This window comes from Drosophila elegans, unplaced genomic scaffold (assembly GCF_018152505.1).
Source record: "Drosophila elegans isolate 14027-0461.03 unplaced genomic scaffold, ASM1815250v1 contig_397, whole genome shotgun sequence".
Classification (NCBI taxonomy): domain Eukaryota; kingdom Metazoa; phylum Arthropoda; class Insecta; order Diptera; family Drosophilidae; genus Drosophila; species Drosophila elegans.
The window spans coordinates 2,152,213-2,179,331 of record NW_024545782.1 but is presented as its reverse complement, the minus strand read 5'-3'; the positions used below and the strand labels follow the sequence as shown (position 1 = coordinate 2,179,331).

At 42.6% G+C, this 27,119-nt stretch overlaps 6 protein-coding genes across 7 annotated transcripts; 2 read left to right on the top strand and 4 right to left on the bottom strand.

Annotated features, from left to right (window-relative positions):
• Positions 1 to 154: 154 nt before the first annotated feature.
• Positions 155 to 2,457, bottom strand: LOC108148256 (myotubularin-related protein 2). Its single transcript, XM_017275184.2, has 2 exons — positions 798 to 2,457; positions 155 to 740 (listed from the first exon to the last, which is right to left on the bottom strand). The coding sequence occupies exons 1-2, from the start codon at positions 2,329 to 2,331 to the stop codon at positions 415 to 417; spliced, it is 1,860 nt and encodes a 619-aa protein (XP_017130673.1). The 5' UTR covers positions 2,332 to 2,457; the 3' UTR covers positions 155 to 414.
• Positions 2,458 to 4,673: 2,216 nt separating this feature from the next.
• Positions 4,674 to 5,503, bottom strand: LOC108148400 (metallo-beta-lactamase domain-containing protein 1). The gene has a single exon (XM_017275436.2). The coding sequence runs from the start codon at positions 5,455 to 5,457 to the stop codon at positions 4,774 to 4,776; it is 684 nt and encodes a 227-aa protein (XP_017130925.1). The 5' UTR covers positions 5,458 to 5,503; the 3' UTR covers positions 4,674 to 4,773.
• Positions 5,504 to 6,653: 1,150 nt separating this feature from the next.
• On the top strand, positions 6,654 to 11,631 carry LOC108148170 (FAST kinase domain-containing protein 1, mitochondrial). Its single transcript, XM_017275073.2, has 5 exons — positions 6,654 to 8,471; positions 10,375 to 10,654; positions 10,704 to 10,978; positions 11,034 to 11,229; positions 11,290 to 11,631. The coding sequence occupies exons 1-5, from the start codon at positions 6,746 to 6,748 to the stop codon at positions 11,495 to 11,497; spliced, it is 2,685 nt and encodes an 894-aa protein (XP_017130562.1). The 5' UTR covers positions 6,654 to 6,745; the 3' UTR covers positions 11,498 to 11,631.
• Positions 11,536 to 19,276, bottom strand: LOC108148156 (phosphoribosylformylglycinamidine synthase). 2 transcript variants are annotated; one of them, XM_017275054.2, is made up of 4 exons: positions 19,171 to 19,276; positions 17,744 to 18,848; positions 13,531 to 15,807; positions 11,536 to 12,357 (listed from the first exon to the last, which is right to left on the bottom strand). In XM_017275054.2, exons 2-4 carry the CDS (start codon positions 18,837 to 18,839, stop codon positions 11,660 to 11,662), a joined length of 4,071 nt encoding a protein of 1,356 aa, XP_017130543.1. In that variant the 5' UTR covers positions 18,840 to 18,848; positions 19,171 to 19,276; the 3' UTR covers positions 11,536 to 11,659. The 2 variants fall into 2 exon arrangements, with proteins under 2 accessions (XP_017130543.1, XP_017130551.1); XM_017275062.2 differs by lacking the exon at positions 19,171 to 19,276 and having other exon boundaries at positions 17,744 to 18,939.
• Positions 19,277 to 22,953: 3,677 nt separating this feature from the next.
• Positions 22,954 to 25,393, bottom strand: LOC108148382 (sesquipedalian-1). Its single transcript, XM_017275410.2, has 4 exons — positions 25,210 to 25,393; positions 24,804 to 25,139; positions 24,517 to 24,735; positions 22,954 to 23,392 (listed from the first exon to the last, which is right to left on the bottom strand). Exons 1-4 carry the CDS (start codon positions 25,268 to 25,270, stop codon positions 23,082 to 23,084), a joined length of 927 nt encoding a protein of 308 aa, XP_017130899.1. The 5' UTR covers positions 25,271 to 25,393; the 3' UTR covers positions 22,954 to 23,081.
• Positions 25,394 to 25,727: 334 nt separating this feature from the next.
• On the top strand, positions 25,728 to 26,365 carry LOC108148302. Its single transcript, XM_017275287.2, has one exon. The coding sequence runs from the start codon at positions 25,774 to 25,776 to the stop codon at positions 26,266 to 26,268; it is 495 nt and encodes a 164-aa protein (XP_017130776.1). The 5' UTR covers positions 25,728 to 25,773; the 3' UTR covers positions 26,269 to 26,365.
• The last annotated feature ends 754 nt before the right edge of the window (positions 26,366 to 27,119 follow it).

Here is a 27,119-nt window from a genome sequence, read left to right as displayed (position 1 = left end):
TTATATCCAATCTAATTTAGTACCTACCTGCAAAAAAATAAAAATACGCAAATATGATCCAGATATCTTTAAAACCGAAACTAGTTTGCGGGCATTGCTTAGAACAAAAGCTTTACATGGCCAAAATATATCCCATTTCCGAAAAAACCTAATCTTATTGTTCGATTTCTATTTCACTTGATGTGTAACTGTAAAACAATTTGAATAATTTTAAATAGCATTTATACAGAAAATGATTCTTACTCGTAGTTGTGAGAAAATTGAGAGAAACTTAGAACAGGGGATTTAGTTACTTTAGAAACAACTTGTCTAATAAGAAGACATTTGTATTCAAAAAAGCATTTCTTGCATTTGGAATTGTTAACATTTAGTAAGCTAATGCGTACATATAGAGGGAAATTAAAAGGAATACTATTAATGCATAGGCGAGGCCAGTCGCGTTGTTGTCTGCATGTTGTTGCTTCGGTTGTTCGACTTGAGTCGCAGCTCATTGACGTGTTTAAATAGTTGGTCCTGCTTGGACAGCAGCTCTCTGGTCCGCTGGCATCCGTGCTGGGGAGCGCATAGTCCGGGGTTCCAGCGGCAGTACAGGCCCTTCCACAGGCGGACGCACCGCACGCTGGCGATGGGGCGCAGCACCAGCTCGGCCCCGTGCGTAAAGGAGGGGAATAGTGGATTCAGAAACTGATCCAGCGAAGAGTTGATATACGTCCACAAGGATGTTGTCTTATGCTTCAGATCTGGAAAAAATATATGTGAAGGGTTTCTATGCAAATGCAAAAAGAACTAGTGCTCACCTTCGGCCACACGCTCGGCTTCCGTGTTGCAGAGGAAAGTGCCGAATCGGCACGAATACAAGTGATCCACGATTGTGATCAGGAAGTGCTCGTTAAACTCAAACGCGTTGTTAAACTGCTGGCTGACCTGCCACACGCTGTCGATGAACTGCAGGAACACCGGCGATCTGTCCGCATCCGAGTGCTTGTTGTCGCCGTGACCGACGCGTTGCTGGAACTTGTGGCCAAAAGAGAGCCACTCCTTTTCAATAAGCACCTCAAAGCCACGTACAGTGCGGTAGTGGGGATCGAGCAGCAGCATGGATAGGGCTGTCAGCTGGGCCGTGCGATCCCAGCCGTCTGAGCAGTGTACGACCACGGAGGTGCTCATGGTTTCCACCTTGTCCACAATTCTGACCGCCCCGGCCAGAATGCACCGGATGTGCTTCAGCCATAGGGTATTGTCGATAGCTGTCTGCCACTTTGAGTCGTCGGTGGTGGGAAAACAGGCCTCCTTCACCTTGCGCAAGCTTTCCCGCATCACATGGATGTTGTGGATATCGAGAAAGTTTATTTCCACGTTCTTGTACGCGTCCTCTGACTCGTAGCCGCCGCCCTTGGCCTTGTTGGCAATCGCATTGGCGCTGGGCCGTGCGTCCATAATAGTCAACTTGTCCGACTGTGCGTTTGCCTCCATGATGAAGCTGAGGTAGGCCTCATCGTCTGCATTTCGCTTGCCACTCACGCCCACCAGGGGCTGGGAGCACCTCGTGATAGTCGCCTGGGTCCGGGGGTTCATCCAGGACAGCACCGGCAGGCGGCATCGGGAGCGAAACTGCGCCACGCGTCTCAGGAAATCGTCGGATGCCGCCTTAGGCACAGCCCACACGGCCGGATAACTGTCGCAAATGGCGTAGGATTCGTTTAGCTTGGTGGCCCGCCACATGTCATTGGGAACGCCCAGGCGCCGCAGTTCCGCCAGCGGCTCATACACAGCCCATCCGTCCCAGCCGCTGCTTCCATTCACCGAGTTGGCCGCCGCATGGGCGAAGGCGAAGAGGCGTCCACTGTACGAGAGCGGAAAGGCATTTGCCTGCAGCTTCTCGAACACCGTCCTGCGCGAGTGGTTCTGCTGCTTGTGGGCGAATCGCAGGTTCCGCATGTCCTTGCAGAAGATCTCGATGCCGTACGAATTCTCGCCCCGCGACGTGGCACCCCCGATCTTCTCGACACGCGCTATCACGCCCAGGGGCACGTCGACAACCACTGGCGGCTCCTGATCCCGCAGAGGCAGCGAACGGAAGTAGAGGCGGTAGTTTGTGATGGTCAGGGCCCCGAATACGGGGCCGCGATAGGGGCACACGTAGGTCACATCGTTCTTCTGGTCCTGGTCCTCCTCGCCCTCCAGATAGCCAAAGGGCGTGTCACGCAGAACGCCGTTCTCCCCGCCTCCGTGCTTGGAGCCCAGCGAACTGGACTTGGAGCTGCTGTCCAGCGAGTTGCTGCTGGCTGTCTTGGAGGCCAACTTGTCTGTCTGGTTCGCGGAGAAATCCATGGTGGGATGGACACAAGCAGTGGTTGGGACTTCTGTTGCTATTTGCGCAGCTGTGTTTTCTAAATGTTAGCTAAATGCAATTCACCAAAACTCATGCAACTGGGCTGCCAACTCGTGGGAATCAAAAATACCAAATTTCCCATATCAGCTAATTTCCCTTCTCTCGGAAAAAAGTACCAATGGACAATTTTGTATTGGCGCGAAAGTTGACATTTTTTAAACTGATATCTAAACCTGAATTCATTTAGCTTACAGTTCATAAAAATTAAGGTTCGGATTGTGTCATTACTTTCTAGACCAAACCATAAGACCTAAACTAATGAAACGTTTATTAAACTCGATATTTATTTTTGTTCTTAATTAGTATATGACCTCTATTATAACAAAAATTGTAGATTAAGTTGTGAAAGACATAATTTATGTTAAGAGACTTTCGTACGGAAAATAAACAATTTTCGATATCGTCGATTTTTATTTTACCCTTACAAGGCAACGGTTTATGTCGTTATGTCGGAGATAACAGAAGCTAGTAGCGTATTTCCACAGAGATCCATCCACCATCCGTTGAAGGGTTGGTCCATAAGGTTTTGCCGTTCCAAAAAATTCCCAGTTAGTCCGCCGTTAAAATTTTACGGAATTTGACGGACATTAGTCCAATGTTCTTGTTTCGGCAGACTCGCTGGTGGCCGGAAAATGAATTTAGGGTCATGACCATGAGACCACATGGGCAGCAAAACCGAAAGTCCTTGCGGTTACACGCTGCCACATGGGCCTCATATTCTGACCCTGTCACAAGTTTTCGGCACTCCAGACACTGGTCTCTTCGACTCGGAGCTAAAACCAGCGAGCCTGCCTTACGAAGATCGGCAATCAACTCGTATTGCCGAGCTTTTTCGGCGGATTTTTTTTGTCTACTGAGGACCGACCCCGTTTTCCTTTTGTTTTTTTATCTATTTTATTATTTTGTGTTTTCTTTTTATTATTATTTATATTATTATAAAGTTCTTCTTTATATTCATTTTTTATATTATTTAGTTCATAATTATATTTCATTTCTAAATTATTAATTATATTTATTATTTCATCATTATTGTTAATAGATTTATTAAGTTTAATATTTTTTTGTTCATTATAAATTTTTGTTTTTTTAGTTTCAATATTATTATTATTTATTTCATTATTATAATCATTATTCCTATTAATATTCTTATTTATTATATTATTATTATTATTTTGATAATTAATGTTATGATTAACAGCGGCTTGTAATATATTATTTTGGTTATTGAAATGCCCTATGAGCATTTTCAAAGGTAGATGTTTACTGCTTGACATCTTGAAGCAAAAGGGAAGACATCGACACCCAGGATGACCAAATATGTAAGTTCAATTGCTAAAATGACTTTAAAAAGTTCTCTCTCTCTCTCTTGTTCTTACTATCTGATTTGTTTACATTTCATTTATGCACATAAGCGGTCGGAAGAAATTACAAATCTAAAAAATTGTCTGGTAAGAGTGAAACGGGGAAATCCAAATTTGTCGAGAAATCTGTTGATTGCTAACAAAGTGCTTATTGTGTGTTTTCAGAAGATGGATGTACTGAAGCTTAGAATGTTTAACCAATCGACCGTGATGCAAGCGCGCGCAAAATATTATTTAATGCTGATCGCTGGGTTTTTCAAGTGCATAAAATATTTTATGTATCACTTTCCACGCTCAAATACGATTTATTTAAGCTAAGGTCATTTGTTATAAATGGGTTAATAAAGACCCTGCAGACTGATTTCGTAAATCATTCGCTTCTTGTATTGAAGTTAGACTTAACGATAAATATGATTAGAAATCACATGTCAACTTTGTTATGTTCTAGCAACAAGTAATTTTAAAAGCTCTGTCTCTAAGCTTATCCGAATTACTTTAGGCGCCATACAAGGGACCTTGACCAACATTTTTTTTACCGCTACGATCTGTCTCTAGTCTAGGCGAAGTTGCGTGTCCTAACAAACGCATGTGACGTAAAGTTATGCCGGCAACACAGTAACATTTCGCGCAGTTCAGAATTACAAAAGGAATTAATTGCTTTAAACATGGTGTGCTGCAAATCTATTGGACTATAATAGCGCTAAATGCAAGTAATGACCTTTTCTCGGGTCAATCCACTGTACGCCACGTATACTTAAGGTAGTTAAAGGTGGTTGTCTTTCTGGACCAAAAACATACGTTTCTAACAGTATTACTTCAATGGTAAATAAAGCTAGGGGAGGGTTTGGATTTATCAAAAGGTGGTCGAAGGAGTTCGAACATCGGAAGGCATTTATATTAATATCTGACGCTTCCTCAAAAATTGGATAAAACATTTACTTTCGACGGAACAAATCAATATATGTGACAAGCTGATAAATCATGCAAATGCAACTATTTATATATTTTAAATTTATTAGACTAGTCACCAGCCGCGTCTTCTTTCAGCTTAGAACGCATCGATTGTGTAACTTGAAACATCGGACCATGTCCTGGGACAATAAAGTCGCAAACTTGTGCCATTTTACTACGCTCCTTACGCTGCAGCGTCTCACTTTCGCTTCCAGCATCCTTCCAAATGCTCTCGTCGTCAATGTCTTCGGCTCGCTCGAAGAGATCTCCGGTGATACCCACCCGTCCCCCCAACTGGGAGTTGGACACGATCACGGAAACGCAGCCGAGAGTGTGTCCTGGTGACCTTCTCACTACCACCTCGGCATGGGAGTCCAGCACCAGTTCCTCGTCCTGTTTCCCACTGCCAAAGTGATCCATGTAAAGATCACGATGCGAAGCGCACGCGCCGACTAAATGCATCCGTGCCTTCTGAAACAGATAGTTGCCCCCGACGTGGTCCGAGTGTCCGTGGGAGCATATCACCACCTGAATGTCCCCGACGCCCAGGCCATGTTCGCCTAGCAGCGCACGCAGGTGCTCTCCATCCCAGGCCGTCATTGTGTCCACTATAACGTTGGTGCCATCCCTGCAGCGGACCAGTGTGCAGGTGCAGTTCGCTCTCATGGCGGACTCGTCTCCGTCTTCTTGACGAGAGTAACCGGCCTGGAGCACGATCACCTGGTTCCGCTGTGAAGGCTCGTTTAGTGCCATTATTTAGTTAGGCATAACAAAACAAAACATATTTACTAGAGGTGGAGAAACATCGATAGAAACATCGATGTTTTTAAAAATGTTGAGAACATCGATGTTTTTTGGCTTTACCGCATCAGGAACGTAAAGAAAGATCGAATTTTTAAATTAAATTATTAAGTGTATTGATATTGAGCTGGTGGTGAAGAAAACGGTGGTGGTTCCTTAGACATGGAGAAATTGATTTTGTTTTTGTTTACCATTACAAGAAGTAAAAAATGTACCACTTATAGCATATTTCCACAGAGATCCATCCATCTTCCACCATCCGTTGAAGGGATGGTCCATGAGGTTGTGCCGTTCAAAAACTTCCCAGTCAGTCCGCCGTTAAAATTTTACGGACTTTGACGACTAATTTATGCGATAGTTAGCCGATGTTTCTGCGGTTCAGCCCTATTCCTACGCAGTCCATCCCTGAAAAACCGTTGAGATTTTTGAAAAAAGCGAAACTCCGATTTCCACTCTTGTTTTCAGCCATTTTTATGCAATAAAGTTTTTATATTCAAAAGAAATCAAAAATTGTGCCATCCTTGCATACAAGAACCAGCTGTTGTAGACTACCCTCGGAATGGAATCAGGCTGTTAAACATTTTGGGACTACCTATAGTACCTTTTAGCGAAAACTAAATCTAAACAGATAAGCTTCCAAAATACTACTTCCCGTTAAAACTGGAATTTTGAGTAAAATTCTTAAAACAATTTAAATAGTTTCAATAACAAACTTGTTAATTTTAAACTTCTTAAATGTTAATGATATTTCATAAAAATGCACAATGAGAGACAAATGTAGGGGGATTTTCATGAACGTTATCACCCAATTGTTGCAAATTCAACAAAAAATCGTGCCTATTGAAATTGCTGACCCGGATAACTGACTTATTTTACAATTTAAGTAGTAAGAAATGAACAATTTCGTTTTCAAGGTACATAATGCGGTGTTAAAATATTACCAAATATTACATAGAAAAAAATAAAAACAGCTTTGGCGTTCAGCGGTGCAACTAGAGGTTGTTGAATTGCTGAAATATCTGTCGTTTACCCAAATCCGTTTCTTAAAACTCTAAGATTTTGAAATCATAAAAAGTTAAGTTTAGTATATATTTTACTCTAGTGTAAACACTGTTAGTTTGCATTTATTTTGGCCACCTGGCAACACTGAGACCAGCTGATTGCAAACCATTTCACATGTTTATACGGCGCAATTTTGTTATTATTTAACGTTTTCTGAATAAGCCACATATAAACCACCATGTATCTAAACCAGCTCCCGCGGGCACAATGGAAGTACCTGCAATATCTTTTACAAGTGCGTCAGCTTCAGCTCCTCAGGAGGCACATAAACATTGGCGCAAAACCACCCATACAAACAGCGAATCGGCTGCCGGCAAGAAGACGCGTGCACCTTATAAATGGAGATCTCCAGGACAGATTCGTTGCATTTCGGAATCAGGATGCCCTTCTCAACAGGCTGAAGGAGGCAAAGACGACTGACCAGCTTTTGGAACTGTTGAAAAGCAGCGACAACCTGCAGGGTGCCCATGTGGCGGAGGTGATTTCCCTGCTCTGGCAATCCTATCAATGCATGGACCAGCTGGAAAAAGAGGCCCTCACTGAGCGCGTGCTAAAGGAAGCGCTGCCGATGCTGGTTCCTCATATAGGCCAACTGGAGGTCAACGATCTCAGTCGATGCTACCTATACCTGCGGAAAATGCACATATCCAATTCCGAGCCAGTCGTGGAAGCTGTGCTAATGAGGGCTCTTGAACTGATCGAGGGTCAAGTTCATGGTGAGGCCATTCCCTTGACTGCTCTGTCCCGCCTTTCGGTAGGAATAAACCTGGAACGCGACTTCTTTACCCCACTCGTGTGCATTAACTTTGTGCCACACCTGGACAAACACATATGCCAATGCCACAGCGAAGAACAGGTGCGTCTTCTGTCTACGTGCCTTTTCCAGCTGCACTTTCTAGTCGACGATGAGCTGCTTTCGCGCTTTAAGGAGCGAATAAGTGAAATGCTGCAAAGTGGCGTTCTCAGCAGCAAAACCCCAAAGGCTCTACTCAAGGTGCTCCACATGCTAAATATTCCATTGTGGTCACAGCATCACACCCAATTGATTCGGGAGGTAATGCTGGCCTTGCGACCCTGCATCCACCAGATGGAGTCCGCGGATCTAAAGAGCATATGCCGCGCCTTTCTTCACCATCAGGAGCCCGCTGCACTGAGAGAGCCCCTCAAGGAAGCCACGGAGAAGCTGCTGCAGGAAGAAAGCACGGCTGACGCCCTGTCCTGCGCAGTTCCTTTTGCAACGCCACTGCAAAGGGATAAATGTGCACAACTTTTTCGGACTCTACTGTACTCCGAGGATGCATGGCTTCTCCCCAATGCGAGCGGACACTTTTTCAGTGTTCTTCGTGCATTGAAGATCTCGGACTTAGGAATATGCAATACATACTGGTCGGGTGTTATACGGGAGCTGGAGTCCTGCCAGGAGGAGCAAACGCATCTCCGGTTTTTGAGACACTGCCAGCGCTACATGAACTTCAATAACAACCTGGGCGGAACCTACCGTCATTTCGAACTGGAACGAAAGTTGAGTCGCATGTGCATGAAGGCCGTGGAGGAGGACATAGCGGGCAGGCTGCCGCCGAAGTTTGCGCGCCTGGCAGCCTTTGTGCTGGCCTACGGACAGACTCCGTTAGCCTGGAAAAAGTTCCCCAATATTCTGCTTAGCAAGATGCTTGCCATGGCTCCTCAGTTTGCCATCCAGGATTGCTTTCTTCTCAGTCGAGGAATGCAAATAGCCTGCGAATTGAGGTTTCGGCAGCATCTTCCGTCACTTGCTGCCATGCAGCTGTCTACAATGGACAGCATCCTCATCGACTGTGCGGAGCGGCACTTAGCCAATGCCGAGAAGGATCCGCTGAGTGCCAATGACCTCAGCATGATTGTGAGAACACTCAGTCATCGCAAGAGTAAGTAAAAGAAGTAGAAAGTAAACAACCTTCGGCTAAACGTAATTATTATTGGATAGCATTGTTGCAAAAATATTTATAATTTTTGCATATTTCATTTCTAAAAAAAAATAGGAAACGGTTTTATTTAATTTAAGAAATTGATACAACAAAAAAAAAATTTAAACAACAAAAAAAAATTTAGTTGTTTAAGATTTATTAACCTTTAAAAATGTAGGGTACCCGAAAGTAACTCTGAAGCAAAGTGTCCCGTTGCGAAAAAGCTCATGATTTTTTTTAAGTTTTTGTCGATAATTTAATAATTTAATTTAATCAATTTTAATGACTTCAAAAACATTTCTATAAGCTAAGTATTCATCGCGTTTCACTAGGTTTTTTAACTTGTAATTTAGTATTGCATGAACTTGCATCTTAAAAAAATATGCCAAAAAAAATCGCCCAATGAAATTATTTGAAATGTTGGCATAAATTAACTTAATGTATACTAAAACAGGCACCATTCTTGTTTTAATTATTAAAAAAAAAGGACTTTTGGCCCAATCTTAGGCTTGCTTGGCCCAGTGTGCATTGTAAAAATATATGCTAGCTTAAGAACTGGGAGCTCTAACAGCTTAACCTTACAGCTGGCAAAGAATCATTATGTGTTTGAAGTTAAATTAATATATTTATATGCCATTTTATAGAATAGTTTTTTATTTTTATACCCTTGCAGAGGGAATTATAATTTCAGTCAGAAGTTTGCAACACAGTAAAGGACACATTTCCGACCCTATAAAGTATATATATTCTTGATCAACATAACTAGGAGAGTCGATCTAGCCGTTTTCGTCTGTCCGCCCGTTTCTACGCAAACTAGTCTCAAAGTTTTAAAGCATGAAACTTTCCCAAAAGTTGTCTTTCTATAGCAGGCATAGTATATAAGTCGGTACGAGCTGGATCAGCATATAGCTACCATAGGTACAAAAGGAAAATTAAATGAAAAAAAATTATAAGTTTGCTGTTATTAATTTTTTTTAGTTCTTTATTATTTCAGAATTAAGGTTTAAATTTCATAATAATCGGACGAATATAACATAAAGATCCCATGGGAAAAATAAAAATATAAAAAAAAATGTAACTTATGTAACGATATCAGGGAGATGCCATAAGAAATATAAAATAATTTAGCTGCAAATCATCATAGCTTCAATTTTTGTTCGAAATATACGCAAGTAAATCGTATTTTTAATGTTTTCAAGAAGATTTAATTTTTGCAATAGCTGCAAGGGTATATGAATCTCGGCTTGCCGAAGTATGCTTCCTTTTTTGTTTATAGAAAAGTTAGCTTTTAAGTCAGCAGCAGATTTTTTAAGATGGCTTGACTGGATTATCTAAACAAACTAACTTACCCTTTCAAACCGATTGGCTTTTAAAAAAGCTTTTATTGGCTAATCGTTCATAACTCCAAACTGATGATTTTGGATTGGCTTGAAAAATTTACAAATTCACACATTTTTATTTAGCTTCAGCAAGAAAAGTTTCCAAAAGCAAAGAAAAAGCTGAATTAGTTATCAATATTAAAATAACTTAACGAAACCGCTTCGTTTTTGGTTTCATGTAATTGTTTTGAAAATTATCTCAAAATGAGTCAAGGTCATAATGAGCCTTGTCTTATTTTCACGTGCTTAAGATATTTTGGCCATAATTGGAATGTCCATATGATAGTGTACGCTTGACATCAAATTTTATACTTGCTCTGAACTAAACCACTTTTTTTGTAACGACCTGACCAACGCAAGAAAAAATTGTTCCAGGGTTCTGAAACATGTTCTTAAAAATTTTTGATAGTGACTTCCAAAAATCTTTAATTTGAGACATACAAAAAAAGTCGTTTAATGGAAAATATTCTCTTTCCGTTCCACAGCTCTAAAAAACACGATGGTGTACAACCAAGCGCTGTTGCAGTACAAAAGTCTTCACTGCAAAGATCTCAGTTCCAGGGTGGTTCGAGACATGGCCTACAACTTTAACGCATCGCATTTCTTTGTTCCCGAGCTTTTGGAGTCCATGTTCGACTATATTTCCGAACAGCATAGTCACATTACCGGCGACACAGTAGAGAAAGTGTTAACTTGTTCTTATAATTTAGGCTATACACCTGCCTCCCTAGAAGCTTTGGATCATGCATCTGGAGTGTTGATAAGGTAGGTAAAATTATGCCTAAAGGCAGATATTTAATTTAATGCATTTTAGAGACTTTGAGCAGATGAGTGGATTGTCGATTGTCCAAGCATGTCTAGCGTTGTGCTTCTACAAATCCATACATGAGCAGCTGATAAATCAAATATTTTGCGTGAAGTTCATTCAGCGCATTGAGGATGAAATTCAGGTCTGCTACTCAAAGGCGACCTATCCGGAACGGGTCCTTAACCTAGTTATGCAGCTAAATCGCACTGTGTGCCTGGATTTTCCCGAGGCGAATGTTCCCTGGTTTCAGCAGAACTACATAGAGGCTCAGCTTAGCAAAAGTAAATATACTGTTTTAATTTCTTTTTAACAATCTGAATTAACAAACTGTATCAGATTCCTTGTTTACAAGTGGACCCACCAAAGAAGTTAAGCAGCTGCTGCAGAAGCTTCTTCAGAATGATAATCATTTCCGTTGCAATCACACCACTCCTTACGGCTACCAAATAGACTTCGTGATACACTTCGATCGGAATAGGAAACCCATCCCAGCACCTCCCGTGGAGGCGACCATGTTGGACCGCATAACGAAGTCGGCACCCATACGCAAGTAACCTAATTGATGCATATTACTCACAGTAATTATTTCTAGGGTGGCAATACTTCTGCTCAAATTTGACTCATTTTGCGAGAACGATTTAACTGCTTTGCGAGGCCCGGAATCTTTGAAGATGAGACATTTAGAAATGATGGGCTACAAGGTAATGCAAATAAACATACACGACTGGAACTCCAAGTATATGGCATCGTCAAAAGCCAAAGAAAACTACCTTAAGTGCTTGTTAAAAATTTCACATTAGTTTTGATTAAAGGTTACGTTAAGTTTAAGATACAAAAGTAAAAGTTACAAAAGTTTATTAGATGTATGTATACAAATTATGTTTTGTATTGTAAATTGCAGTTAGAATAATAATTGAACAAAATGTTGAATGTATTCAAGTGTTTCGTATACCCGTTGGACTTCAATTGGTCTGACCGACACACCAATTGTAGGCGTTGCTAAACATAATCTGCCAAGGACTCTCCGCCTGCGTTGGGGAAACCTCGAAGGATGGTGGCACATAGGGCCACTGATACATGGCGAAACAACGCTCAGGATGTGGCATTAGGGCTAGATGACGTCCATCCGCCGAGCAAAGACCGGCTATTCCCCGAGGACTGCCGTTCGGATTGAGGGGATAGAGCTCCGTTGGCAAGCCTGCATCGTCAACATACTGCAATGTGACCAGTTCTTCCGACTCCAGTTGGTTTAAGAGCTTTTCCTCCCGGAATGCAAAACGACCTTCTCCGTGAGCCACCCAACAGCCCAGAATCAGATCCTTCAAGCTTTCGAGCATTATAGAGCGATTGGCTGGAATCCTCACCGTGGACCAACGGCATTCGAATCGCTGCGATTTGTTATGGAGCAAGGCTACTTCAGGATCTACACCCACTTCACAGCCCGGACTTCCAACAAATCCAATGAGAGTCATCAGTTGGCACCCATTGCAAATGCCTAAAGAAAAGACATCTTGACGGCGCTTAAAGGCATCAAACTGAGGCAGCAGTCGAGGATTGTGGAGAATGTTTGCTGCCCAGCCCTTGGCAGATCCCAAAGTGTCAGCATAGCTAAATCCACCCGGGAAGATAAGTCCGCGGTATTGGGACAGATTTGTGGTACCTGAAACGAAGGCATATTTCGATTACTTGAATCTTTACACTCAACTTCACGAAAAAGAGGTCGAGTCGGAATTAATGCTAAGTCGAATGCGCCGATTTCGCGCTACCAACCTGAAACACGGAAAACCATTACAAAAAGTGACTTAAACAAATATTTATTCTAATATTTATTTCATAAAAAAGTGAAAGCCGGCCAAATTTTGAAACCTGCTACATTATAATTGCCCACAATTCTCTTTTTCCTTCTACAGGGTGGCCCACGAAAGATTTGCGTTTTAAAATCGCTATAAAAAAAACAACGGCCTCTTACATAAATTCTATAAAAACAATCTAATTTGCTATAACTGCGGTGAGGATAAACTTGTATTAATTGCTAAGAAGGTGGAGAAGACTTGAGAGCCAACTGTTATCTAACAAATACAACACTAATACCTCCTCCCTTATTCAATTATTTAAATTCATCTTTATCTCAAAAATTGAGTACTGCTTACCCAATTAATTAACCGTCAAAAAACAACTCAGAACTCTTTAATAAGAGCAGTAGTAGTCACAATTACCCAACTTAAAAATACAAAATGGAAAAAATATTAAAAAATTATAACAGATCCAACTCCTCTCCAACTATCTTCAAACAATTGTTCAATCCTTAAAGAAAAACTTTTCTAAAATTGGTCTCTTACCTCACTATTCCTCAGTTTAATCGAACATATTAATAGTCGTTTACGAAGCTGTTAAGATCGCTCTACAACAGTGGTCGGCAAATGCCTATCTCCGGAGTATAGGCTCAGACCAACTCGGCAGAGCAGCAGCAGCGCGGCGGTAGAGGCCGACACGAACAATATAAAACCGCACCCACACTGACAAGTTTCGCCGTGCAAATTACTCACTCAAAGAAACGCGAGTATGTGCGCGACCACTGCTCTACAAGCCCCATGTAAACACGCAATCTGCACAGACACCCTCTCAGTCACTAGCTAGCTTTTAGTTTTAAACCTAGCTTTATAAAAAAAAATATAAAAAATCCTTATCATTTTTTCTACAACATTGTACTTATCATAGAATATTAGTTGTTAGTTGGTTTTTTTATACACAAATTTCAAATGAAACATTTAATTTGATATACGAAAAGTTTCAAAACCCCAACATCATCCCCAGAATATGTTTGATTGCTTACCTTGCAAAAGATCCGACATGGTCACATCGTGCACCTCGAAGTTAGCTTTCAGCAAGCAGGCCATCATCTCACGCTCACTGTTGACGCCCTCCTCACGGAGCACGGCGACGCGAACTGGGGCGTTTGAGCGCTTGAGGGTTAGCTCGGCCTGTAAATTCAAGGGACCCTTGTATCGCGGGGCTTTGCGATACTCAAGGCTATTGTACTCCGCCTTGGCGCACTCCGGGTTAGTCTGAAGCTTTTCCAGTTCATAACTGGTGCGCTCCCACTTCTGGTAGAGCGAGCGAAGGGGATGGTTTAGCAGTAACGACACACCATGCTTGATTTCCACTCGGGAATCGAGTCCGAATCCGTCGGTAACGCCCAAATAGTAATTTGGTACTCCGGCATCTTTGTAGGTGGATCGGACTCGCTCCAAATCCGTCTCCAGTACTTCCACAACCCATCCACACTCCTCCGCGAAGAGAAGAGCAAGCTCGGGACGATTGAGTTCCTCGGCAGCTGCACTGTAGTTCTGTAGTTTGGCCAAGGGCTCCGATAGGTCCACCCTAAGGCCACTCAGCCCGCCGATCGCCATCTCCACAAGACAAACGATCAATCCGCCGTCGCTAACATCGTGTCCAGCCCTAAGTAGACCTTCTCCCAGCAACGATTGGGTGACCGCAAACGCCGCGCTCAGCAGATCACTTCTTAACAGGTTAGGCGACTCCTTGCCCTGTTGGGCGTATGCCTGAGCCAAAGCCGAGCCGCCCAGACGAAGGCTGTTCTCCAGATTTATCCATAGCAAGGCCGTCTTGGTGCCCGCGCCGGGACCCTTCAGATCAGGTGTAACCCTTAGTCGCACATCCGGACAGGGAGCGTAGGTTGAGATAACCAGAGTGCCAGGGGACTTTATTGTCTCGGAACCCACCTTGGCAGCCATGGACAGGGAGTCCTTACCCCCGTCGATGGCAATATGCAGCTCCTCGAGAATCTTGCACAGCTCCTTGCAGGCGTCGAACATCTTTGCTCCCTCTCCGGGCAGCTTAGCAGCCCACATCCAGTTTCCCGAACACTTGACGTCCGCCAGTTCGGTTATCTTCACGAAGACAAGGTTGCTAAGCGCCTCAGCCACACACATCCTGGCCATTGCGGCGGGATCAAGCAGACCCTTGAGTGGTTGGGTTCCAATTGAGGTGGCGATGCCGGCAGTGCTAAAGTGGGATACGGTGGTCAACGCGTAGTCCGAAAGCGGAGCCTGCAGCGGACCCACACACTGTTGCTGCACAATCAGCCCTCCAACGCAGCGATCCACCTTATTTGTGAGGAAGCGCTTGCTACCCACTGACACCAAGCTGAGAACTCTCTCCAAAGCGTCGTCCAGGAGCAAGTCCTTCGGCAGACTCAATTCCTTTAGTGGCTGCGACTCCCGGCTTAACTCATATCTTCTTTTGGGCATATCGCCTAGGACATACTTTAGCTCCAAGTCAAACGGTGAGGAAGTGCTGGAATCACAGGCGTTCAGAGCCTGTTCCATATCCTTGGGGGCAGCTTTCTCCAGGAGCGTCACTCGCCCATCCCCCGTCACAACTCCTACAAAGCTAATTGGGCAGCGTTCACGCCGGCAGATCTGCTCGAGCAGTTCGCGATGCTCCGCCTTGCAGAGAATGGCGTTGTTTTCCTGGTACTCGGCACCCCACAGCTCCAAGGCCGTGATTGTGGGATCGCCCAGTTGAAACTCCTTGGAGAAGATAACGGCTCCCGCGAAGCCAGGCTCCACAAGTTCTTTCAGAACGTTGCCATTTCCGCCAGCTCCCTGGTCGTGAATCGCAAGTATAGGATTTTGGTCGCCCAGTTCCAGACAGGCGCGAACAACGCGGTTTAGTTTGTTCTCCATCTCAGGGTCTCCCCGCTGCACGGCGTTGAAGTCCAGCTCAGCGTCTCCAGATCCCTGTATCTCAACGGAGCTTGCGGCACCACCACCCACTCCTATTCTGTACACTGGGCCTCCGATCTTGGCCAGCAACTGGCCACGACTCGGCGGCAGCTTTTCGCGCATTGATGCGGGCATGGTGCCTAGCCCACCGCTGAACATGATCGGTTTTATGTACTCATCCCGGTGGCTCGCATCAGCTGCACTGTTGAGTCCGTAGGAGAGGGCGAAGCCGGAGATCACCGGCTCGCCGAACTTGTTTCCGTAGTCCGAGGCGCCATTGCTTGCCTCTATGAGCACCTGAAGCGGAGGTGCAAACGTCTCGGGATATTTATAGTCCGAGGGCTCGTATGGTTGTTTGTAACCTGCATGGTGTGAAATAAAAATAAAAGATTAAATTGAGTATATTTTCCCGTGGCTTGAAAAATTTAAGGGGTAGGGCCCCGGCATAAATTGAGTTCCGCTCTAGAGCTTGATCTGTTTGTTTCATCAAATAACAACGCCTGTCATAAAGAAATCAACAATTTATTTAAGCTCACATTACAGGAGAATTGCCGTCAAATGCGTCTATTTCGATCGAACCGAATAGTTAAATCATAAACAGTTTTTAGCTGACTGAGCAATTTTAATCAAAAATTTTTGTGAGATCTTTGAGTTTACTCGAATTTATTTATTTACTTACTCGCCTTTAAAAACATAGCCGGTTGGATATGGACAAACTTTTCTAGACTGCTTAAGGTTATTATTTAATTTATGTATCTATATTTATTTTTTGGATGGAGAGAGGGCATACGTTTTGTTTAGTACAACAGTAAATCTAAAAAATTCAAAAATGCTTTTTTCGTTTTCTTTTTGTTTTTTTTTTTCAATTACCATAGGTTTTAGTATAGTCCGGGTTGATTCCTATTAATGCTCTCAAAACGTAAACAAAGTCAAGAGGTCAACCATCTTTGTTTACGTTTTCATGAAGCACAGCTGTTCAGATCAGCTGTAATCGGAAGCTGGAAGGTGAACGTGCCTATAATGCTATACAAAATTCATTTAAATATACCTATAAATACTGTCTAAGCCGAAATTAAAATACATAGAGGACTGTAGATTGCAAGAGATTGCAAATTGATTCCATTAAATATATCAATTTTTCAAAGGATTGAAGAAATTGTGTAAAATCAGAGATTTCAGCTTTGACGTCATATTCCAAAGATTCAGATCAGTTGTTATCGGAAGATGAAAGGTGCTCTGTGGAAACCGGGGTTTCACATTGTTGAAAATTTTAACCGCGTCCAACGGATGGACTGCGTGGAATGAGGGCATTAGTTGATGAAAGATAAGTTTGTATAGGAATTTTAATCAAGAACACCCAATTATTATGGAAAAGTACAAATGGTTTGTTGAATTTTTTTTGTTTGGTTTATTATTTCCGAATTACGATTTAAGCTTTGTTAAAATCGGACGACTATATCATATAGTATATCATCATAGTAATGGTGAAATAATTCAGAATTACCTTTTAATTTTATTCAAATTGGAACGGAATATCATATAGCTGCGAATGAAACGATCGAATGATTGAGCGGAAAATCATCATAGCTTCAATTGTTTTTAAAAATAAACGCATATAAATCGAAATTTATATGTCTTAAAGAATATTTCATTTTTGCAATAACTTCAAGGGTATATCAATTTCGGACCGCAGAAGTTTACTTCCGTTCCTGTTTAAACTGAGCTCGGAAAAGGAAGATACAGACTTCTGACCAATTTTATGAAACCCTCAGCAATGGTATAAAAAAAATAGATGCAATACACAAGTCATGGATTGACAAACGTTGGAAAAATCGTACCTCTTTCAAGTCATATAAATTATGTATGCAAATGTTTTTAACTTTGTTAATCAAACTAATAATTAAGTGATTTTTCTTACGTTGGATTTACAATTTTTTTTAGTTTATAACTTTAAAAGCTTTGTTAAAGTTTAAATTTCAAGTAGAGGTAATAAAAGTTTTTCGCAACTACGCAATCATGAATTTGGCCAACTTTTTTTAAATTTGGTCAGGTTCTAGCATTACTATTAAGTTTTTTTGCCCTACCTATTGCCAAATAAAAAGGTAAACTTAAATAGGAATAGGAATGCAGACGCTTCCACCTGAAAAACTGGTATTTCATTAACACTTGAAAAAAAAAATAGCTTACAAATTAACAGTTCAACTGAACCGGAAAACCATACTGCTTACTAAACTGTCGATTTCACTTTGCGAAATAAGTTAATGAAAGGCTTTCGAAAGTGGAATTTGATTCACTCACCTGGAATGTGAAGACATCCAACACAGTAACCGGCTGTGCCGGCGATTGGAACTCCTCCTCTGCCCACGCCTTGAACGTCACGGAGTCGTCCGCCCGTGCCCGTGGTGGCCCCGCTGAAGGGCGCCACTGCCGTGGGCATGTTGTGGGTTTCCGCCGTGAAAATCAGGTCGGACTGCACGCTCTCCAGACGCACTGGCCCGGGAGCAACCACGGAGGTCGGGACTACGGCCTTGTGCTCAAAGCCCACCATGGCGCTACTGTTGTCGCTGAACTTAATGGTGTTGTTGGGGTTCGTGTGGGCCTGTGTGTCCATGATCATGCGAATCAGTGACTTGGGCTGTTCCACCCCATCGATGACCATGCGTCCACGGAAAAACCAGTGGCGCGAGTGCTCACTGTTGCTCTGGGCGCAGTCGAACAGCTCCACTGTTGTGGGATTGCGGCCCAGCTCCTTGGCGAACAAGTCGTGGTAGTAGTTCAAGTCGAACTCGTTGAAGGCCAGACCCAGCGTCTGGTTGATCCGGTCCAGCGCCGGCCGACCCTCCTCCAGCACGGGCACGACTTCCCAGTTATCCCGCCGTTCAGGTAGCTGCTCATCGAAGCTCGCGCTGGGGGTGTTCTTCTCGGTATACAAGCATTGAGTCATTCGGTCGCCTAGCAGAGGAAAGAATCTGGCCGCCATTCGCTCCTCCACGTCCTTGCCAAAGGTCAGAAGGTAGCGGGTCGAGGTCTCCACCCGACGCACCTCGGAGTACCCAAGATTGTGGAATATGTTAACGCAGTTGGTGGAGTAGGGCGTGGAAAAGTTAAAGCGCGGACCGATCTCCAGAAGCAACTGCCCTCGGCTCTCTGCCTGCAGAACGGACTGCCTGGACAGACCTTGGCCACTCGTCAAGGGCTGCTTCACCAGCCAGACTAGCAGCTCTTCCAAGGCCATAGAGTGCGAGTGCTCTGCCAGCCCGCTGTACTCCAAATGGTAGCAACGCTCCATGCGCACAGACAGCACGCCGTCGTCCTCCTCCTGCAGCCGGCGCAGGACACCCAGCTCCTCGGCCTCGCTGTGGGCCTGCACATCATAGTAGCGAAGAATGACCATGTCGTTGGGCTGTAAGAAACGAAATGCGGATCGAGTATATACAGTGCGAGCTCTGTGCCCGCGGAATCGAGAGTGATCTTGGGAAGCCGTTGACAGCCAGTGGGCCGTGCCTACACTGGGGTTATCAACTGGCGGCACCTATGTACATATACCACAGCAGCCGATCGGATTAGGTTACAGCAGATCGAATGGAATCGCATGCAGCAATCGTTGCACTGCCGTCACAACTTGTTTTGCCAGGCTGGGCAATCTGCTGATAAGCCAGCGTAAACATATTTTCCATCACGAACAGCCGTTCGCAACAGGGTAATAATTAAGACCAACTATGTACCTCGAATTAAAGCACAATAACAATAACAATAACACTGAGAGGAGCAGCACGTGCGTTGGAGCTGCTAACTACGATCTCGATCTCTCATTCACCGCTCTAATTTCACCACTCTGTGCCGAGCTTGCCAGTGTTGGGCAACATCCGGCACCAAGCATTTAAATGAACCCGCCAATGGTCCTCCTATACACTTTTTAGACAGCCGCTTAAAATCGCAATAACGAAAAGCCCTATGCGGCTGATAAGACAAGCCGGAATGGAAGAGAAAAGGTAAATTAACCGTGGAGCAATATTTTTTTAATTGGAAATTGAGTTTTTTTGTTTCGCCTTGATTCGCTTAATAATCTTGTTTTTAGCAATGGTGCAAAACAAAAGTTTTTCGACTCTTAGCAAAATACTAAGCGAAAAGATATCGTTCAAATAAATGATTAAATTTTGAGTAATTTTTTTTTATTATTATTTTTTAATATTTTCTATTATGTTTTGACCGATTAAAAAACTTAGAGAACAAATCTTACAGCGTGATTCAATTACCGCATTAGTAAGCTTTTTAAATGCGCCTTATTTCATTGGTGCATTAGCATTAAGTTAATGCTACTCCGACATGTGAATGAGACGGACAGCTGATCTGGGTTTGTTTACTTTTGAATTGTCGCAATTCAAAACAAAATTAATTAAACATCATGAAAATGAGCGAGTTTACGGGAATCTTTAATGCACAGCAGGACATCCAAAATGCCACCAACTTTGACGACATTATTTTTAAAGTCAGCATTTAGTCTGGAGTCCGGCTATTAAATTGTGATATTTATTAAATCACTTATATGATTACGGTCCCCGCTTATGTTCAAATCAGCTGTTATTCGATGGTGGATGTGCTCTTTAAGAATCGGAGTTTCACATTTGTCAAAACTTGTGTGTGTCGATGATATATAATGACTCTTCACTAAATTGTGCGATCATTTCAAATAGATATTCGATCGCGTTCACTTTTTAGGATCCATATTTTTTGGAGTTCTGATTACAAATATATTTTTGACCCTAAAGTAAGCGACAAGAATGATTTATTGTAAAAAACATTAAAGTAAACATGTTTTTTTTGCCATTTTTAAAAAATTGACACATTTTAAAAAATGTTTCAAACAAAAGGAGTATAAATAGCTGAAACAGCCATTTAATAGAATTGTTGAGTAAAGTTAAAATTTAACGAGAATTTAATTACACATAAGTTTTAACATACACATTTAAAGAAGTGGTGTCCACGCGCACAACTCGCGAGTCAGCGAATTATTCTGCCGGCTCGCTGCCGAAACCGACAGTGTAAACGATCATGTGGCTTCGGCAAGCGTCTTCGGTTTAACGCACACAAAAATTATTAATAATCTGGGTATTCCCGTAACGTCTGAATCTCTGAATTGCTGAAAACTCACCAGAAATATACTGTAATTTGGTCAACTGTTCGTCAGCCATACAAAATTCAGCATGCGGAAATTTCAGGAGTCCATCCGTAAGATGGCTTTCCATATCAGTGTCTTCTCCTGTCTGCTCCTCAATGGCCAGTTTTCATCAGGAACACTTGACGAAATGGACGACTTTGTTGAATCAACACTGGCTTTCGTATCCAAGGTTTCGGTGTTTCTCGCTAAATTAATAAAATTCATGCTTTGTCAATATAAAAACAAGAAAGAAAGCAAACTTCGGCAAGCCGAAGTTCATATACCCTTGCAGCTATTGCAAGAATTTAACATTTTTGAAACCATTAAAATTATGATTTACTTGCGTATATGTTAAAAAACATTGAAGCTATGATGATTAGCAGCTCAATTATTTGATAGTTATTTTATATATTTTTATTATTTCTATGGGAGCTATATGATATAAACGTCCGATTTTGATAATATCTAAACCATAATTCTGAAATATTTAACCATTGCTATATGTCGAAGAACTGAACAAAAAATTAAAAAACAGAAAAGTTATAATTTTTTTCATTTGTTTTTCCGATTGTTCCTATGGGAGCTATATGCTATAGTCGTCCGATCCGGCTCGTTCCGACTTATATACTACCTGCAATAGAAAGACAGCTTTTGGGAAAGTTTCATGCAGATAGCTTTAAAACTGAGAGACTAGTTTGCATATAAACGGACGGACAGACGAACGGACAGACGGACATGGCTAGATCGACTCTACTAGTGATGCTGATCAAGAATATATATACTTTATAGGGTCGGAAACGTCTCCTTCACTGCGTTGCAAACTTCTGACTGAAATTATAATACCCTCTGCAAGGGTATAAGTTTCAAATAACTGGCAAAAAATTATGAAAATACTTAACAATCACGTGGACGTCAGTTAATCAGTTACTACCAACAACAAAATATGTACCGTTTAGGTATTTGCGTATCCGGGAATTGAATTCAGGAGCTAATGGATGGTCATGTAGGACGCCTTTGGACCGCATTGCCAAAAAAGTGCTCCAACTGATCCTGCGAAATACGGCTAGTGATAAGTGGTTCATAGCTTGCCTCACGGATAACTGGGTTAGAACTTTGCCATTGACAACAAGCCCTGAATCTAGTAAATTATTTCGTATCAACTTGACAAGATGAGAGTCTATCAGAGTCAGCTGGATGCTCAAACCATTTTTCTGTTTAAAAATATTATAAAATGAATCAAAGAACTATTATGTTTTTACTTCCTACCAGCGAGACTCGAAGATTTGACCACAATTTAGAGTTTCCGGGACACAGTTCGTTTATGATGCCGACGACATAATACCCTACCATATAAAGCTTTTCAATGAGTTTGTAGAAAGTGGATACGGTCATTGGCTGATCATAGTCGAAATATATAGGCTGCTTCCAAGACTTGAGCGTAATCCCGTGGCTTTTGCACGTACTCGTAAGTCGGCGTAACTTTCATTTCGTCGAAGTACAAAATGCATATTTTGTCCTTCTCGTCCATGTCCACGCCATTTGACATCAAGGAGCTAACGAAATCTATCGGTGCAATGTGGTTAAGGATGGAAGCGGAAACCCCTTTTTTATCAACTGGTATTCTCATGAAAACATAAACAAAGATGGTTGACCTGTTGACTGTGTTTACGTCACACAGCCACAGCTGTTCAGGTCAGCTGAAATCGAAAAAGTGATGGTGAATGCGTTCTGTGGAAATCGGAGTTTCACATTTGTTTAAATCTTCAACGGTTTCCAACGGATGGGCCGTGTGGAAAGAGGGAATTACATATGCGAAAGCCTTAAAAATGGACAATAAGGCGATAGTCTTGTAAAGTATCGATAAGAACTTAGTTAGGCCAACTCAGACCAGTTAATTGAGCGCTAATTGTTAAATTACTTTGGGTATTCTCGAAACGTCTGAATCTCTGAATTGCTGAAAAGTCAGCAGAAAAGTCAGATGCTGAAAAGCAGCAGGGATATTCAAAGAGATTCGGACGTTTCGGGAATACCCAGACGGAAAATTTTTAGCAGGTTGCTGAACTGCTGAAATTCCAGCAAGATGAATTTGTATGAAACAGCTGACCTAATTTCAGTATATTTCCTTTGAATTTTCAGCAATTCAGATATTATGTCGTTTCCGGAATACCCAAATTCTGAAAACTCAATGGAGTTCCTAAATTCAGCCTTCCTCAGATTCGAACCTATTTTAATTCTATGAATATTACGGATCTATGGATTTGAGATTATTATCCAGGAGTATTAAAAAAAGTTTAGTGTGATGCACCAATATTCACGTATAGGTAATCCTTGTACGCTAAAAACGTCTATATCTAAATTTTCGTTTATTAAAACAAAAACTTTTAAACTAAGCATAGTTAAATTGAAACGATGTTTGATTTAGCAACATATTTGATTAAACATAAAATTGGCTTGTTGTTGGAGCAGCCCGCTCCTACATCACAACTGTATGAGGGGCTGTACCTGGCGCTCACGATAGGCGGACACGTCGGCCATCAGTTCCTGCCGAAAGCGCTCATGGTTGCGAACGAAGTCCTCCAAGGCTCTTATCCGTCGTCGCTGTCGCTCGGCATTGCTAATTGTGCTGCTGCTGTAGTTGTTGTTGGCTGCGCGCGATAATACTGTTGAGACGGGAGCAGCTCCAGGATTCCGAGCGTCTGGATAGAAAACGCTGTTAGCGACGGAAGAAGCAGGTGTGGGGCGGCGCTGCGCCTTGGGCGTTCCACTCGGACTTCCGTTTCCGTTTGCATCTGAAAGTGGAACGTAGCTTTAACGTGGCTTTAAGAATTTGCATCCGGGTTGATTGAGAATTTCGCCTAGTCATTTTTGTGACACGGTGGAGAATAGCCCTCTTTGGCTCCTCAATAGAAAACATAGGGTGTGGTCGAGCTCAGCTTTAAATCAGCTTACAATTTGATTTTGATTCGTTTGTCTATGATTGTGGTCATTGTGTAACAGTTCTTGCCATGAAGCATCCCATTAACTTATACGATTATTTTTCTTAACTAAAGTGAATTTTTTTAAAGACGAGTCAATAATAACGAGCAAATTATAAAGTATTAACTTACAAAAATAACCCAACGAAAACTCATACAAAAATGTAAGAATAGTCACATTTTTGAAATCAAACCTTTCTTTAGGATACATTTGAGCCCCTTCAGCTGAAGAATTGACGATAACTCGCAATCAAAACAAGAGGGAACGCTTAATTCGATTCACCCGACTATTAGATACTCGGCATTAGCGGCAGAGCACAAACGAACAGTACAAAACCGATGTGGCTTTCTCGTACAAATTACTCACACAAATTAAGTGCTTGCATATACTAGTATGTGTGCTTTCCGCTGCTCTTCGTGCTCGAACTCCGTTTTTGAAATCTGCAGTGACGTTATAGCAAAACAAAATGCCAATAACTTCTAAAATTATAGCTCGAATAAAAAAATGTTTTCAGGACAGGTAGCGCCGAAACACACACACACAGATCCTAAGGCCTAATATGTCTTAAAGTAGTTTGTGGGTGTTAGAATGGCTGCGTATGAATTCCTAGAAATGCCATTTCAAATCTTAAATCTTTAGCATTTATAGTTTTCGAGATCTCAGCGTTCATACAAATGGACATGGCTAGATCGACTCGACTCGGAAACGCTTCCTTCTACCTGTTATATACCTTTCAACAAATACAATATACACTTTTACTCTAGGGAAAACGGCTGTTAAAACTTAGGTACATATGTGATTCAATCGAAAATTTTGAACGGCTAGAGCTGTTTTTTTTTTATTAAAGAGGCGTTCAAAGGCTTCTCATCATACTCGTCCAGAGCTCTAATATAGTACATAGCAGATATGTAGTATAAATGAATTTCTTACTACTTACCTTGCCTGACCATCTGCTTTTCCTGCTGGAGGCGAGCGTTGCTGGAACCGAAGTATCCGTTGATAAAGGGGAGAGGTGACATGACCACCCCACCTCTCAGGGAACTGTCGGGCGGAGGAGGGGCGGGTCTGTTAAAAGGATTTGTCCGCCTGGGCGGAGGCCTGGGCTTGGCTTCGTCCGAGGCCGTTTGCGGTCCGTCAATGGCGTTACCGAGCCTTTCTGCGGATGAAAGAACGCAAAAAGTTAGGGTATTCGGATCTTGGGAGCAGGAATTAGCGCTGACTAACTGTTTCTGGAGTCCTCTATCTCGTTCAGCTCCCGCTTCAGCTCGGCCATGATAATGCGCTTGTACTCGTAGCCGGCACAGGTAAGCGCCTTCATCCACGTCTCCATACTCTCCTGGTTGTCGGCGGACAGTATGTAGGTGCGGTTTCCATTGAAGGCGATCTCAAAGCAATAGTTGTCCACCTCATTGGACAACTCGATGGTGCAGCCCTCGACAATAATAAGCCCTAAGGGTTCCCTGTCCAAGCGTGACTCGAAGTAGAAGAGCAGGTTACCCTTGAGAACAAAGTAGCGTCGCTGAAAAGCCTTGTTCACCTCCCCCCGTTTGTTGAGGAAGCCTGGAAGGTGTTTTGGTGATTAATACATTATGATTATTTATAGACGAGCAGGTAAGGGCTCTAACGATACCTTCCATGTCGAAAGGCGGCGTCCTCGCGAAGACGTACAGGTTCTTCTCGTTGATTTTCATGGTCGGACTGACTTTGGCTGCATTCGAAGTAAATATAGTCGCCTGTGTGCTCCTTTAGTTTACTCTTGCGATGAGCAAGTAAAAAGCTGAATAGCAAACAGCTGTAGAGCAGTGCTGCCACACCTCACGCCATTTATCGATTGCTGGTAGTGGAATAACACTGCAGTGTTGCCAGCTTAGCCTTTTTTAGGCGACACTAGCATATATGAAAGAGGAATAGCTAATACAAATTTTAACTAGCCTATAGCCATTAACAAAACAGAATATGCTTTATTTTTGAAAGAAACTTACATTTTTTTTGCTACAATTTTTATTGAATTTGAAAAAATAACTTTTTTTGTATGTTTTCCACATTTGGATGTAGCTTGTTTTACAGAATTGAGTTGTAGCCTATTTTTATCCAGAATTTAGCTAATGCGGAGTCTCAGCAACTGACAACACTGATACACTGCTCGGCGGCGCCGCCATGTTTCACTGTTATTTGCAATAGAAGAACCTACGAAATGTCGTACTTACTCACGGAAATTGCTCTGGAGATGCTTGGCTACAAGTTCTACGACACCAATGGCACATTTCACCTGACCAACTTCCAGAACACCTCGACCCACAGCGAATCGCACCCCGACGAGCCTTCGCTGGCCGAATTTATTGAGCAGAGGACAGTGCAAAACGAAGCGGATCCAGTCGCCGCCCCCAGTCAAGCCCCCATCCCCGACTCACGCCATCCGCGACGCACGCCCGCCAAGGCCCTGGCCAAAATAATGGACTATGAGAGCGAGAAGATCGTCAACCAGATCAGCGCTCGCCTGGAGCGGTCAGTGTGGCGGCGGGCGGCGGACAGCGAGGAGCTATTGGGTGAGGTGATGGACGAGGAAAGACGGCTGATCAGAGCGGACGCTGGTGAGATCCGTAAGTTCCGCGAATTCCTGCAGTCGCGCCTGCAGCGACTGGACAAGCGGCCATTCGAGAAGTATGAAAGAACCTTCGGCGCGGAGTAGTAGTATAATGCTAGTATATAGGATGAGTGCGAAATAAATTAAGATCTAGTCGTTAAATTGTTCATAAACATTAATAAAAGAGTAATAGTCAATAGCCTGATTCCATTGCCGCATTAGCATTTGGCTAATGGTTTTGTTTAGTTTTGTATTGTCGCAAATCCAAACGAAATAAATTAAAAATCATGAATACAAGCGAATTTACGGAAGTGTTTAATGCTCAGCAGGACAGCCATATTGCTGTCGGGGGGAAGGAAGGGGAGCTGATGGTCTTGTTTGACGGGTTTGCAAAGGAGACCACCACAGTTCCTGAAACAGAGAAATAGTCCCCGTATGTTGGAGTTTTTCCCCTCCAGAGATCCAGCAGTAATGCATTGTGGTACTGCGGCCAGGATTTGCTCTTGTTTTATAGCCGGATTCCATTGCCGAGATAAAACGCACTCAGCCTAATGCGCATTTAAATGCCGCATTTAAAATTTATGCGATAAAAAATTATTTCCCCCAAACGTTTTTAGAAAAAATACCGGAAAATTCCGATGTATAAGGATACATGCAAGGTTGGCGTAGAGCCGGTAAACTATCGATGGTGGCCTATTCGATATTTTCGATGTTTTGGGAACAAAATTCGATATTATCGATAGTATCGTTATTTGTACAGTTCTTTTTACAAATTAAAATTATAAGCAATATAGAAGGTATATTTCATATATTATAATTTCCTGCAATAGTACTTAAAACTACAACCACCACCACCTCCAATTTGATGTAAAAAAAATGTCCCCCACCATCGATAGCGAAAAAAACTATCTATGGTGGCTTAGATTTGAAAAAATTCGATATCTTGATAGTGCCAT